General features: G+C 39.1%; 1 protein-coding gene across 3 annotated transcripts in view; it reads right to left on the bottom strand.

Annotated features, from left to right (window-relative positions):
- Nucleotides 1-15,199, bottom strand: part of casd1 (CAS1 domain sialic acid O acetyltransferase 1) — a 138,768-nt gene that overhangs the window by 35,039 nt on the left and 88,530 nt on the right. For all 3 annotated transcript variants that reach the window (XM_078538761.1, XM_078538762.1, XM_078538763.1), the window contains 7 exons: nt 15,015-15,138; nt 14,693-14,907; nt 13,594-14,010; nt 12,773-12,862; nt 12,457-12,576; nt 10,921-11,077; nt 10,216-10,295 (listed from right to left, as the gene is read on the bottom strand). In XM_078538761.1, coding sequence (XP_078394887.1) covers nt 10,216-10,295; nt 10,921-11,077; nt 12,457-12,576; nt 12,773-12,862; nt 13,594-14,010; nt 14,693-14,907; nt 15,015-15,138 — 1,203 coding nt within the window. The remainder of the gene's footprint in view (nt 1-10,215; nt 10,296-10,920; nt 11,078-12,456; nt 12,577-12,772; nt 12,863-13,593; nt 14,011-14,692; nt 14,908-15,014; nt 15,139-15,199) is intronic.

Genomic DNA, 15,199 nt, shown 5'->3' with positions numbered 1-15,199 from the left:
AGGCATTGCCCTAAGGAACGAGTCAACAAATGGCTGTCACTTATTTTGTTTAGCTGAAACAGGCACAATGTGTGTACGTGTTCTTTCTGTTTGCAAAGAACAGGGCCCCGTCTATCCATACATGTAACTTCCAGTATATGCCACACTGCGAACCTGACTAACAATCTTAAATTGGTTGTCAGCCTAACTCTTAGCACACTGAGGATTATTTAGTAAATGTTGTCCAATCACGGAATCATATCTAATGTTGTGAACAGCGGCTAGGACATGCTGTTTGGTACAATCTGTCAGTCTTTGGGACGTACAGCCTATGTACCTAGCATTACATTGGCACTGAAATTCATATACCACATTACTCATTTGTGTGATAGGCAGAATGTCTTCTTGGCCTGATGACAGCATCCAGTTAGTGCTGAATACCATTCATGTTGCTACTCCATAGTAGCAGCATGAAGCAACTAGCTTCACCTGTTGCTCAAATTTTTGAGATACCTTGCCCTTCCAGGGTAATCTGAGGTAAACTGGGCACTTTTCAGGGCTGAAAGTGACGGCTTTAGGCCCGTTCATGAGTTTAAGTGATATACAGTGCGTAATTATCTGATCAGGGTAGCCATTATCCCACAGGATGCCTCTGATGTGCCCTATTTCAGTATCAAGGTTGCATGGTGAGCAAATGGCTCGGCCCTATTTACAAGGTTGCCAATAAGACCAATCTTATATTGTGTGGAACTGCAAGAATCCCAAAGCATATTTTGACCAGTGAAGGTAGGTTTGCGTTAGGCCCAGCAGATTTCTCAACTATTAGGCCAAGGAAGGGGAGTTAATTTGACTGCTCCATTTCAAAGGTTAATATGAGCGCAGGATGGATCCCATTAAGACATGTAAGGAAATTATTACTTGCAGCTGTGGATTTAAACAGTGGACATATCAGCCACTTTTCAGAAATAAGCAAGAGGTAGGAAGTTGGGTGTCATTCCATCGAAGACATGTTTCTCATGGAAACAAACAAAGATGTTTCCGAGAGCTGGGCCTAGAGGGGATCCCGTGACAACACCATCTATTTGGGCATAAATGGTGTCATTAAAACAGAGCTCAACATGCGCGAGTTGCTGAGTTCATAAGTTGAAAGAATATTGATTCATGCAATGGTGGCAGGTCTAGATCGCCATGATATATAGTGCTGCAGTGCAAATGTCTATGGCTTCCTTAAGTGGAACATTGGTGAATAGGCTAGCAATTTCAAATGAGCACATGGACACAGTCTTGCTATCGATATGCAAGTCTTGCATGGTCTTTGCAAATGGGAAGGAATCCTTCACCGTGTCTGTGGAAAACTTAGTCAAAACTGGTTGTAACAAAGTGCTAACCATTTGGCCAATTCATGTTGTGCAGAAACGGTCAAAGATAGGATAGGGCGCAAAGGGACATGACTTTTGTGTGCCTTGGGCAGCCCACGTAGACATAGCAAACCATGAGGGCAATCCCTGTCACATATAGCACGCGGCAGCTCATCTCTCTTACACAAGTCCAGTAAGTGTTTTTTTAAAGCTTACTTTCAAGCAAGGCTGTCCAGTCATGTTGAGCGGCAGGTCTAATGGATACGATTTGGACCCTCTCTCACACACAGACCCAAAAACAAATAAAATAGAGAAATTCTACCCAAAAGATTAAATGTCAATGGTTCAGGGGAAAAGGATAGATGGTGGATTCCTTGAAATGGTTTCTGGGTTTTACATTTGGTGTCTCAGCGCTGGTCTGCAAGATAATTGATGACTCTTGCACTACATTTCAGGCGGACTTCAAGGAAAATTTGCAGTGAGTCGAATTCAGAATGTAGAGTGACTACGGAACAACTTCCATTCACTCTATGCTTTGGATTTGGTTGGGAACTTCAAAAGTTGTTGTCTTCTTTACCTAAGCAGTTGACCTTTCTTGTTTCCTCCCAAAGCAAAAACAGCCTGTCAATTTTTAAACATAGTTTTCAAGGCCTAGTTTTTTTCACCCCCAAAAGCCATAAACCACCATGTGACCCTCTTATAAACAGGCCACCTGGGTCAAGAGGTTTCCAACTTCTTTAAAACTGCTTAGTTACCTTTTCGTGTAAAATGCTAACTTTTCCAGGAACAGCAGAAACTAGAGACATTGCATTAACCCTTTAAGGGATGGTGTCTTTTAAAAAAACACAAATTCTTCCAGAATGTTCCTGGTCCTTGAAGATAAACTATTTTCTGTGATTAAAACATTTATGCCAACAACGTTCACTTTTCTGCTAATTTAAGCACATTTAGTAACTTAGCATGGTTTGAAACCCCAACACTGGCTGGATTCAATCCTGTTCTTACATAGCACCAAGAATTCTGCACAGGTAGCGAACACCAAACTGGGCACATGGACACACAGCAAAGAGACATTTCCTTAAAAATAGTTTACTAATAAATGCAGCACCGTTTCACAGCAGGAAGCGATAATGAAATCACTTTGGGTACTCAGGTCATACTAGTTATTCAAAATTTTATGCACAGCTGAATTATGGAACATACGAACATAGCAGCAAGAGTAGGCCATTCAGCCCGTCCTGCCTGTTCCACTGTTCAATACGATCATGGCTGATGTCCATTTCAATGCCTTTTCCCCCACATTATCCCCATATCCCTTTAAGCCATTGGTATTTAGAAATCTGTCAATCTCTGATTTGAACATACTCAAAGACTGAACTTATGCAGCTCTCTGGGGTAGAGAATTCTAAAGATTCACAACCCTCCGAGTGAAAAAATTTCTCTTCATCTCAGTCCTAAGTGGCTTCCCCCTTATTTTGAAATTGTGTCTCCTGGTTCTAGATTTCCAAGCCAGGGGAAACATCTCATCTGCATCTACCCTGTCTACCCCTTTAAGTATTTTGTAGGTTTCAGTGAGATCACCTCTCATTCTTGGAAACTCGAGAGTGCTGTTACGTGCTGTTTCGTCTCGAGTTCAAGGTCTAGAAGGGGCTTCTTTAGGGTTTGCCTTTTTCCCAAAGAAAACTGCTTTAGTCTGTAATTCGTAAAAACTGTCCTAGTTTATTTACAGATCCAAATACATCTCAGTACTCTACACGAGACCGTACTTCTGCTTCCTTCCAGATCTTGGTTACTTAATAAAGTGACATGGCATCAGTTACATTAGCATCAGGTGATCCTGACATTAGCCCTTGGCTCTACATTTCCTCCTCCCACTCCCTCAAGTCTTTATCACAATTATATACATTCTCCTACATCTCCCCACAAGTCTCAGACTTCACCAGGTTAGTCTTTGAGATGCCTTGTCCAATCTCCCTGATCTGGTCCTGAATTTATTTCGATGTTGAGGACGAACTGCATTCTCTTGCTATGCCATAGGATTGTTTTCCACCTGGGTGGTTGCAGAGTTTCTACTTGTCCCTGGTTCCTTGTCTCCATCTGGTTCTGGATAATAAGTTCAAGGTTCCAATGGTTTCCTTCCCAATGATATCAAGGCTTTGCAGTTCCTTACATTTCCTCGGTCTGTTTCAATTCAATAAGATCATGGCTGCGGTGCTCCTCACTTCTTCTGTTGATCTCATATCCACACACTCTCCCCAGGCTGTAGCACTTTTATGTCTCTTGCTGTGTGCCTGAAGTTGAAATTACAAGCTTGACTGTCTCTTTGTTGCTCCTCATGCTTCTAATGCTCTCATGATCATCTGAAGTAATGTCAGGTTGTAGTTTTTGTTGTAGCGCTAGAAATTGTGTTCGCAGCCGTTTTCCTGTCATTAGCTCTGATGGCGAGAACCCGTTTTTTAGCGGTGAGGTTCTGTAGTTAAGCAGGGCTAAGTTAATATCTTCGTTCTTTTTCATCAATTCCTTGACTGTTTGAACTTCTCTTTCTGCTTCTCTGTTCAATTGAGGATATCTCAGTGAACTAGCCACATGCAAGAAACCATATTCCTGCCCAAGGTGGCAGAACAGCTCATTAATAAACTGAGGACCGTTATCTTACACCACAGCATCTGGGGTGCCATGTGTCGCGAAGATTCTTTTTGGTGATGGAATGACTGCCTCTGCTGTAATGCTGTGTAGCCTACTCACTTCAAACCATCTGGAGTAGTAATTGATGACAATGATGAAAACTTTACCTTTAAACTTAAATAAATCCATTCCCAGGCATTCCCCATGGCCTTCAAAAAAAGTGGAGGGTGGCAGGGGTTCGCTCTGCTGTTGGTTATTCACTGCACACAGAAGGCAATTTGAGTTTAACTCTTCAATGGAATGACTAATGCCTGGCCTGCAGACTGACTGCTGGGCTCTTGCTCGGCAAGTCACTATCCCCAAGTGACCTTGATAGATTTTCTGGAGACCTTCAAATCAAAGTGTTTTAGGGATGACTAATTTGTCATTAAAAATTAAGAAATCAATGATTGTGAGATGTTTTCTCTGTTTGAAGTACTGAATTGTTAGGAGTATAATCTGGCCATCCATTCTGGGAAAACTCTTATTTTCATTTTCCTGCTGTTGTGCTTGCTTAATCTCTTGTAATCTCTTTTCCATGGCTGTTAAGTGTTCAGTAATTTGCAAAGTCTATGCTGCATTTCCTCAACAAAATTTAAATCTTCCAGTTTAATTCCTTCCACTCTTATGCACGATAATACATCTGTTGTAGTCTGGCACTTCCCTTCAATGTACTCGATACAGAATTGTATCTCGAGTCTCAGTTTAAAACATTGAATTCCAGGTGGCATATTTGCAATCTCCTTTATGTTAGAGGCTTGTGGTTGGTTGCAATTTTAAATCATAATCCCATAATATAATCAGAGAGCTTCTCACACACCCATATAGCTGCTAAAACTTCTTTCTCAATGGTCGATTGCCTTTTCTGTGACCTTGAGAGATCTTAAGGCGTAATAAACTAATCTTTTGTCCATATTTTTGAATACTACATCCAAGCCTATAGATGATGTGCCCGCTGCTACAATTGTTGACAACACTAAATCACAGTGGCGAAATTATGAGATTTTGATCTTGTCAATAGCATTTTGCTGGTCCATATTCCAGCACCGCTGTGGACTTTGTTTCAACAGCTGTCATAACACCTTGTTGATGTCCGCCAAGTTTGGTAGGAACTTGCCTACTTGATTGACCACGCCAAGGAGTCCTTGTAATTCTGCGATGTTTTTAGGCCGTGAGAACTCTCCAATCACCTTGGCTTTCTGTGGGTCAACGGTAATTCCTGAAGCCTGCACAATGTGGCCTAAGAATTTTATCATAGGCTTTGCAAATTCACATTTGTTGTTTAAGGTAAAACCTGCTTCTTGTGGAACTTTGAGGACTCCTCTCACTCATTGGTCATGTTCTTTTCTCCATGAACCATGTACAAGAATGTCGTCCATATGGCATATTACATCTTCCATGCCTTCCAGGGTCTGAGACATTGTTCTTTGGGATAACTTATGTGCAGAAGCAAATTCAAATGGTAACCTGTTAAAAATAATGACCAAATGGGGTGATAAAAGTAGTTAGCAATCTGGATTATTTGTCCAGAGGCAACTGCCTAAAGCTGCTGTTAGCATCTAATTTTGTAAAGAAGGTGTTTTTTGCTAATTTGGTGACCACTGCTGCCAAGAGGAGGATCTCACATACATACTTGTTTAATTGAATTAAGTCCACACAGATTCTAATTGAACCATGAGGCTTTGGTGCTGTGAACACGACTTTGTCCGTCTGGTTACTGGAGAAATAACCCTTGTTGTAACATGTGTTCAATCCTGCTCTTGACTTTGTCTAAGAGTGGGTGAGGGACATTCCTCCCTGTGAAGAGACATATAGGCTTAGCATCCATCCTTAGGGTTATGTGATATTCTGTCTTCAGCTTCCCTAAGCCTGAAAATAGGGATGGACATTCCTTTCTGAATGCATTACTGGACAGCTCATCAGCAATTTCATCGACCTTGTAAACCAGCCTCAACTGCAAGCATGCTTCTCTGCTGAATAATGGTGACTCCTAATTCTGTATAACATGCAGGGGTTCAATAGTTTCTGTATTCTTGTATCTTAATCTCGCCAAGTGTAGGCCTATTACTTTCAGCATAGTCCCTTCTGGACTTTGCAACTGGATGGAGGATGGGTGTAAGGTGATATTTTTAAGCCACTTCACTTCACCAGATAATACTAAAACATCTGCGCCTGTACCTAGCTTGAATTCTGTGGGATGACCATTAACTTCCAATTTAATGCTCCAGTAATTATTTTCTGTTTTGTTAACTTCTCCTAGGAGAGTTATTTGTTTTTTCTGTGGCTCTTCCACTTCTTGAATTTGATTTGGCCTTGTTATTTTTTCTGTCTTCCTGTGAGCTACTTGTATTTTAGGCAGACAATTTTAAGCGTCCTCAAGCAATTTGTGCACATTTGGTTCCTTACTTTATTTCAAAGGCAAACCCATACTTCTTCAAAAGAGGAGACACTTCACAATACAAGTTCAATATCAGTCTTGTTTGTTTCTTCTGGTAGGAAACTGAGTGTCAATACGTTGCTTTCTGTTCTTTCCTTCTGATGTCAATGTTTTCTGTCTCTTAAACAACTTCATTTTGTTTTGCCTGATCACCAACTGAACAGCCTCACTAACTCTTTTATTTTGTGGTAGGTTTCCTCAACAAGATTCTTGTACCTTCTCTTCTCATTCTCATCCATAAAGGCAAATAAAAAAAGTCAAAACATCCATCTGCTGCAAAGTATCTACTGTAACATCATCGACACTAAGCCATCAATGTGGGTACATAACAGTCTGGTATATTGAACATTAATCTCATAAGTGTAGAAACATAGGACATTTCTTCTCTAAGATCTGTAGACCACTTGACATCAGTGTAGCGATCATTCAGCAGGGTCTCCAGAAAACCTTGAAGGGTTTGCAAAAGGCCTTGGTTGCATAATGCACAGGAGGACAGCTGTCCTCCATCAATATCCAGTAAGTGCGGAGGAACGGATCTCAAGCAAGTTTCCAAACTAGTCTTTGACTTTGAAATGACACTGCAAGAGTTTATCCATGGCAGTTCATGCTTTGAGAATAGTTCAACTAATACCTTGTACAAGGTTTTAGCATTCACTCTATCTACACAGAGGCCAGGTACTGCACCAAACTTTTGACTCTGAGAAGAAGCTCACTAAGATACTGAGAACCTTCTACAAATCTGAATATTGCCGTATCAATGTTCAGACAGAAGGGAGAATGCTTCAATTTACTAACCAACTCTTCTGTCAGTGTTTTGCTAAGGCCATACTTCATTTAGTATGAAGCACACATTCGGTCCATCTTCAGCGAGTCAAGTGTCTTAGGGCTCTTTGCCAAGTGTTGTGCAATAGGTGTGATCTGAGAGCCATCATAAATAGCAGAGAATCTTCCGCAGTGAAAGCTGACTGTTGCTTCAGCATTGGCAATTTGGTCTTGAGAAGATACAAGTGGTTTAGGAGGTGGTTCAGCTTTGCTGACACTAGATGTACAGGTCTTGAAAAGTGCATGCAGACCTTAAGTTGCATATCATCATTATTGCTGGTACCTGGCAGACGAGCACTGGTGCTCAGATCATGTAACTTTGATTGGCCCTTCTTCGAATGTTCATGCTGCTTTACAGCCTTCAAACCACTAGTTCTTCAATCAAACTCTTTGGAACAAACCGAACAATATGTTTTGCCTGGAGTCTTGAGTTTTCTTACAAAAGCAACTAATGCAGAACCAGTTGTTACACTATTACTTTGTCTCTAGCCATTTCCAAGTATTTTTCAACCTTTATCAATTTCCCTGACCTCTAAGTCACTTCTTTGCTCCAGAATGTTTTGTCTGACATTGTAGCAACAATTTGCACACACTATCACGACTGCAGTGTGAAATTCATCGGTGTGTTACAAGTTGAGAGCAGCACATGAATTATGTACTAATGCGATGGTGACATCACTCACCATGTACCACTCTGGTAGACTGCCAGGTACACATTATTCATGCTGCATAAGTTACTCTGCCTGCTAGTCAGCACATAATGTGCACATTTTCAAGAATAAACAAAATGATTTTAATTGCCTTTCTCCATTTAGTAATTAAACCTGGGAGGAATAAAGCCCAGAAAGCTATTAAAAGAAACAAGCTGAGTGGCAAAAAAAAACAAATCCGGTAAAAATTGGAAAAAAATCACAATCCTGAGCTATATAAATACAAGTTACTGTTATTCAGCACCACAATGACAGCAGGCTAAGCCTCTACTGCACTCAGGTCTTTGTCGAAAGCTGGGTGCTGTAATGGAAGCTGTGATATTGGCTGGGCATGGCATCATGGTGGATTCCACCGGTGTGGCAATGGAGGTGGCAACCCATTCCTTACCGGAAAGAATGGGCTTCAAGCTCTGTGCCAATATGGTGCTGGGCTCCTCCATGCTTCTTGACATAGTATAGTCAAAAACCTACCAGAAAGTTTGTGTACAAAGTATTTGTTTGTGCACACCCATCTTTTGTAACCAAGTCCACCGAAGTACTCATCTGATACCTCTGCATTAGAACCAGTGTGTAACCAGGCCTGCCAGCAAGCTGGCACCAGTGCTATTCTTCCCTCTGTTCTGGATCCTGCACTGTCTAGTCTATCACCACATGCTAATCCCGCCTCTGTTCTAGACACTGAAATACATGCAATATCAGTCTCTGAGCAGCGTATTGAAGATTGAGTGATGGTGTCGCTTGGGGGAAGAGAAGAACAAAAAGATATCTTCAGTATCGATCCTTCCAGTGCTACCAATGGCCATAATCTCAGTGATGTATGGCCAGCACTGTCTCCTCAATGAGTGTTAAAACATGCATGCGCACGTGCCCTCCTCCAGTTCTTAGCTGCCACCTTTTCCTACAAGCAAGATAGAAAACGTCACTGAGTGTCCTGCAAAATGTTTGGGTGATGTGGCTGCCATGCTTGAATAGTTGCCAACGTGGGAGTGTATGTGGGAGGTCTGTAATACAGCAAAGTATGGGAAGGTGAAGTGACCCATATGAATTGAAAGGTTGATTACTGTTTAAAAGAAATTGTTGAGTGATGAGGTGTAGTGCATGGAGCAGTGGATCAGGCTATTGGTGCAGTTGGTAGGATATTCCATTTGATGATTGAACTCACTTCATGATAATTCATGTCAAATCATTAAACTTCTTCCTGCACTGCATTCATGTTCTTGGGGCTATATTCCTGGCATTGACTTCTGCTGCTGCTGCTTCCCAGTTCCTCTTGAGCTTATGTCTAAAAAAACCAATCCCCCCACCGCAATCCCTCCCACCACCACATGTCCTTCTCTTCACATCTCGCACAAAGACCTCCAGTGTATTGTCAGAAAACCTTGGTGCACACTCTCTCACATGATAAGCCATTCCTCAAGTTTCAAAACAACTCTCACCACATCTTGCAAACACTCCAACTGTGGAGTACCTCCAATTTAAGAGGTGCAGGCTGCCTCACTTATTCCAGCTGCTCATGATGGAGCCCCCTTCTGGTACATGTAGCCAATGAACTGTGCAGGCTGTATCGCTGCCCTTAGCAACTATATAAAACAGCAGCCATCAGGAATTTAACATGCCGCCTGCAACGCAACAAATGGGCGTGGGTCAATTATATACCACCATCTTCAAGGCCATTTTTCAGGTATTATCTAATATAGCGCCAGGATCTCTAATGCTAATGCAGAATTGAAATAAAACTGCAGAAGTGGTCAAATGATGATACTTTGTACTGAAAGATTTCTAATGATTTATAAAGTACAACTAGAAACATGAAATCAAATTCAACATTCTTTGAAAAAAAGTCAGAAAATTGGAATCAACTTTGACTGAAAAACATTAAATATTACATTTGTATTAGAGTTGACAAGCCTAGTTTTCAAATAATTTGCTCCTGCTCCAACCTGAACATTAATGAAAGTTTAATGAAAACAATTATGTGTTTAAGATTAGCAAAGTTAGATTGCCTGCCTGGTATTTTTAGAAAATAATTTGGCCATGTGAGAATTAATCACTTTATGAAGTCTGATGGACAACAATGTTTTTCAAAACTGGAAAGTACAAAATTGCATGCGGACAGGCAATTGATCAAGCAAGAACACACCTCTGATTGAAAAATAAAGAACTTGATTCCTTCTACTCTACCAGGAAAGAAAAACAGTGAGCTCTTCTTTTTCATAATTTTCACTCAAAGAACATAAGCACTAACCTGAGAAGTTGCAAGTAGGCATATACATAAAAACAAACCAAGCAATTTGAGCACCACCTCCCAATAGGGGGAACAAGAACCTGAAACAAAAAATAGAAATTCTATATTAGATCAGTGTATGAATAAATTCAGATTATTGTACAACCATGAAAGCACATACTGAATGCTATAATTATTCCATGCATACACTAATATGTGGTGCATACTATTTTGTGAAAGAATACAGGCCATTAAATAGTTCCTCCTGCTCCTCCACCACCACCTGCACAATCCCTAGCCAATTTTATTATAGCAATCTTGAGGATTTGTCCTCTTTCAGAATTCAAGCATATTCATTTTCAATCAGAATTTGCAGCTATTATTTGGGGAAATTTGGCCATCTGGCAGTTTCATTTTCGATCACCCAGGGGCAGAGCATTCTAGTTTCTTGCCTCCCAGTTTTTCAAATCCGTCCATTAGCACAATTGGCCTTCAGATCATTGTCTCATCTCTAGTGAACCAGCAAGTGTTTATGTCAATTGACATTACACACTTTTGGGACCTGTGCTTCCATTGGCTGACGTAACGCAATCGCGAAAAAACAGCAATGTGATGGACCTGCTATGCTCATGATTGCTGGCATGCCCTGCCCACTTAATGATGGTTGGTGATGGGAAAAAAATGAGTATTGTTATTTATTTATTACAACATAAGCTATCACTATACCGTTTTCATCTTTCTTGCCAGTTTGAGGCCAAATGCCTAGAGTCACATAGATGACCATGAACCAGAAAGTTACTAATGGAACAAAGTAATAGAATTGATATGGTCGATCCATCACAAGGCACAGCACCACCACCAAGAAATTCAGACGAAATAATATCTGTAAAAGATAATTGATAAATCAGAGATTAGTTTCCAGCGCATTATCAAAGTTAACAAACAGCAGCCATCAACCTTCAGTTGATAACTTCAATATAAAAAAATCCCTTTGTAAGCAGAGGAGGCTGAGGATAACGGAAATAAATCTCAACGTTGCCCCGATTTTAGTAAACATACATACACAATATTTCACTGTAATATCTACTCTCTCCTCCAGATCCATTTTCCTTTCCTGCTCTTTTAAAAGTTCGTAAATTAAATGTTAAACTTGTCTTTTCTCTTCAGAAGCTAATAGGTCTGTGTGCATTTTTAGCATTTCCCTGCTTTTTTTTAAAAAAAGGTTTATAGTATTTTCAGATCTTTTCTTTTCTGGTTTTTAACCATCATGGCTAATTTTTCCCTCCTCAGCTCTGGGATCCAAGGCTTAATGTGGCATCCCAAATTACATCATTCAAGTAAGCCAAGCACCAGGGATTTAATTTGGGCTTTTCTGGATTGTATGGCTCAGTACTACAACAAGCAATACATTTACCCATGAAATCATGAGGAAGCTCCAAAATAGAATAACAGGTATTGTCAAGTGAGAAGTGTGCCATGATAACGCAAGTACAGTATACTGGACATGATGTTTTGGATAGATATCAGAGCATGTTTAGACTTGCAACAAAACCACTCTTTGAGAAAAGTTTACTACATTTTCTGATAACTGTCCAAGGTCACCCCTTAATTTTTTAAAATTAGAATCAGGGAAAACATTCTTTCACAAGTAAATTGAAGCTTACTAATAAACATTAACAAAGCCTCGTTTCAAGGGCACCGTCTCAGTTTTATCCTAAGCAGAACCTCAGTCGAGAAGAATAACAGTTTTTCCACAAGTGTTATCAATACTGCTTCTTGATCAACAAACACAACGAATATCCTGCAGCAATGAAAGGGCATCTTCCACCCCCACCCCTCTCCCTTACAAAGATGAGCCAGCTGAGATTGCCGAAAACATCCTTTAGGAAAAGTATGTGTGAACGCCAATATGCATACATTGGGTTTCAGGTTAAGATCTCTCACTTGGGTTTCAAACACTCTAGCTCTACATTTATTAGATCAGTTTCTCTTCGCCAGTTCAAAGAATAAACCCTCCATCGAGATGAAAATTATTACAAAGCAATTTGGATTGGAAGCTGTAATGTAGATCTCCAAAAGTGAAAGGCACTTTTTTACCCCCAACTGTAATGGTTTCCAAGCAGAGTTAAACTGGCATTTGAGCTTTACACTCAAGTAAAAATTACAATTATTATGACATTCAAAAAGCCAAGAAGAATAATAAAAAAAAGTTTTAAACAGAGTTTATATATTTTATTAAAAACGTACACCAAGATTACATACCTGACAAATTCGAGAGATTCCATATTCCCCGCTTTTCCAAAAGTAAGAAAAATGTCCATAACCTGTTTGGAACAGGTATGCTGCCACGAGAACACGAACATGCATGTACACAGGTAAAAACTAAAAATAGAAAATTTAATTAGATTACAATTTTTGTGTCGATGCTGGATAGAATTCAAAATATTAAACAGATATTTAACAGCAAAGATAAGGAACCCCTGTTAATAACTGACACAAATTGAATAAACTTTCAATCTATAAAGGCTTCATACTCTCTTCAAGTATAAATCTAGAATGCATAACAACTGACACTTACGGTACTTGCTCCAGATATATGATATATCAGTATAATTAGCTGCATCCAACCCTTCCATTCATCTGTCTGCTCTCTGTTCAGCACAGTGGTCTAATAAGAACAAAAATAAACTGTTCATAAACATACATACATTTTTAATTTATTAATTCCCATCTGTCATTAATGAAGAGTTTAACCTGCTCTGGCCTATAAAAGTCAAAGAAAAGCTAAAAATATTACTTCCTCCAATTCAGAATGCATCAATGCTTCATCTCCTTCCAATTGCAACACCCCTAACACTGCAAATAGTTTACTTGCTTACACAAGCATGCACGAACAACCCAGTGTGATTAGCTCACTATTTTTTCTTTAAGTACCCATCCCTAATTTACAGACAGGAATCCGAAATTAACAGTGTATGGCACTATAAAAATTTGCAATTTAAAGATGACAGCAGATCCTTAAACAGCAATACCTGCTGTAGCTTAGTTGATTTTAGACTTCAGGAGAACCAAGAGATGAATGAACCCAAGGCTCTGACTTACTACACAGCTCAAATCTCACATCCAAGCAATTGTTTTACAAAGAGAAAGATTCCAAAACTAATTCTATTGTCACATTTTACAAAGTCAAAAAGTAATCATTCAGGACTGAGAATATATTTTGATATTGTATACAATATATCCGCAGAAGTTTTCTGGAAGATTCAAAAGTAGCTTTAGGTGGCAATGCAAAAGAAGTAACTCATTTTGAAATAAACTACAAAAGTCTGTTATATTTTTGGTTTTGATAGCAAATATTACTGCTCTAAGTATAGTGATATGTAGATTTTAAAAATATACCTCTTTTGTGTTATCATTGTAGAAGACTCCCAACACAATAATATATACCAGTGGTATGAAGAATGTTGAATGTGTGTAATATTTCTGTTCTTTCATGAACAAATTAGCTCTGTCACAGAGATAGAAATAGCCCATAATCAGGCCTAATTTAGAGAGGGACAACAGTAGCTTTTCAGGATTCGAAAGTGAAGCAGTGGCAGGTTTTTTCTCTTCTCCACTCTCTACATCAGTACTTGGCTTACTCTTCCGCCAACTATGACAAAAGTAAGTGACAACTATGCAGCTCATTATACAAATGATGAAAAAGCAGCCAGTCAATTTCTGAATCACAGAAAGAGGAGGCTGGGGAAGACAGCATGAACCATCAATGGGCTTCACAATCTTGTTGCAGTAGGAATTCATGAGAATCATAGCATTCTGTGGAAGAAAGAATATGAATGATTTTTCATCTTTCAACATTTTACTGGAGATTCTTCAATGTTCAATACATTGAGATTTAAAAATACTCAATAGGTATTCATTTCATAAAAAAGAAATAGGAGCATGAGTAGTCCATTCAGCCCCTCAAGCCTGTTCTGTCATTAACTAAGTTCAAGGCTCTACACCTCAACACCATTTTCCTGTACTATCCACATATCTTTTCATTTCCTTAGTTTTCAAAATCTCTTGGTCCCATACAACATGAACACAATACTGCTACTTATGAAATATCAAATATTAGTTTATGAAATAAGCATTATGCAGTAATACAGCATTGTTAAAAAATACCTAATGTAACAACCAATTCATATATTTAATTTTTGTTAATAGCGTTACACTTTTAACAGCTTATCAGGTAGTTTCATGTCCAGCAACAGAAGTAAGTGATCCCTTGATCCCTATAAATAACTACTATAAATAAATAGTCTGCTTCACCTACACTTGCGTTTATCTAAGTTATATTAAAGTTACAAGATTCAGACAAACTGAACAACAGATTATGTGTAGTAATAGGTGCATGAAGGAAAACCAAAACTAGAGGCATAAATTGTGTTTTCATCCAATTGCTAGTAGTAATGAAACATGGCTGCTTTCACATTTATTGTTATAAGATACCTACAATGTGTCTAGTGGTTTCAGGTAAATGCAAGCCATCTAAGGATCCTGCAATGGTTTCTTCTGCAACTAATTTTGAAGCCCTGAGGATCTTGACCTTGGCTGCCATATTTCTGGTGCTGCTGTTCAAAATGCTCAAAGTCACATCATTGTATAAGCCAATCCTCTGATTAGTGATCATCTTTCTGTTCTCACTCAGCAAATCCTCATATACTGGATCTAAGAAAAATAAAAAAAAGTTATCTTTACAAGTCAAATTAAAATTTCAGATAACCTAGAGATCATGCAAAGCTTATAGTATAAAATATTGAAATGAATGGGTTTACCTTGAAGAACCCAATAAATGTCATTATTTTCTGCTAATTTCTCCAAAAGAGGTGTAATTGATGTAAGATTGATTTTATACTGGGTGAGGGCTTCCATACTCCCATTGTGTATCTTAATTGACCACTGTAAGCAAACAAACATATTAGTGTTCCATTGCAAAGGTAACAATATCTGCAAAATATTC

The sequence above is a fragment of the Cetorhinus maximus genome, chromosome 3 (genome assembly GCF_964194155.1).
Source record: "Cetorhinus maximus chromosome 3, sCetMax3.hap1.1, whole genome shotgun sequence".
In the NCBI taxonomy this organism is placed as follows: domain Eukaryota; kingdom Metazoa; phylum Chordata; class Chondrichthyes; order Lamniformes; family Cetorhinidae; genus Cetorhinus; species Cetorhinus maximus.
Note: the sequence above shows the minus strand (reverse complement) of the source record. Positions and strands in the feature narration are given on the sequence as shown.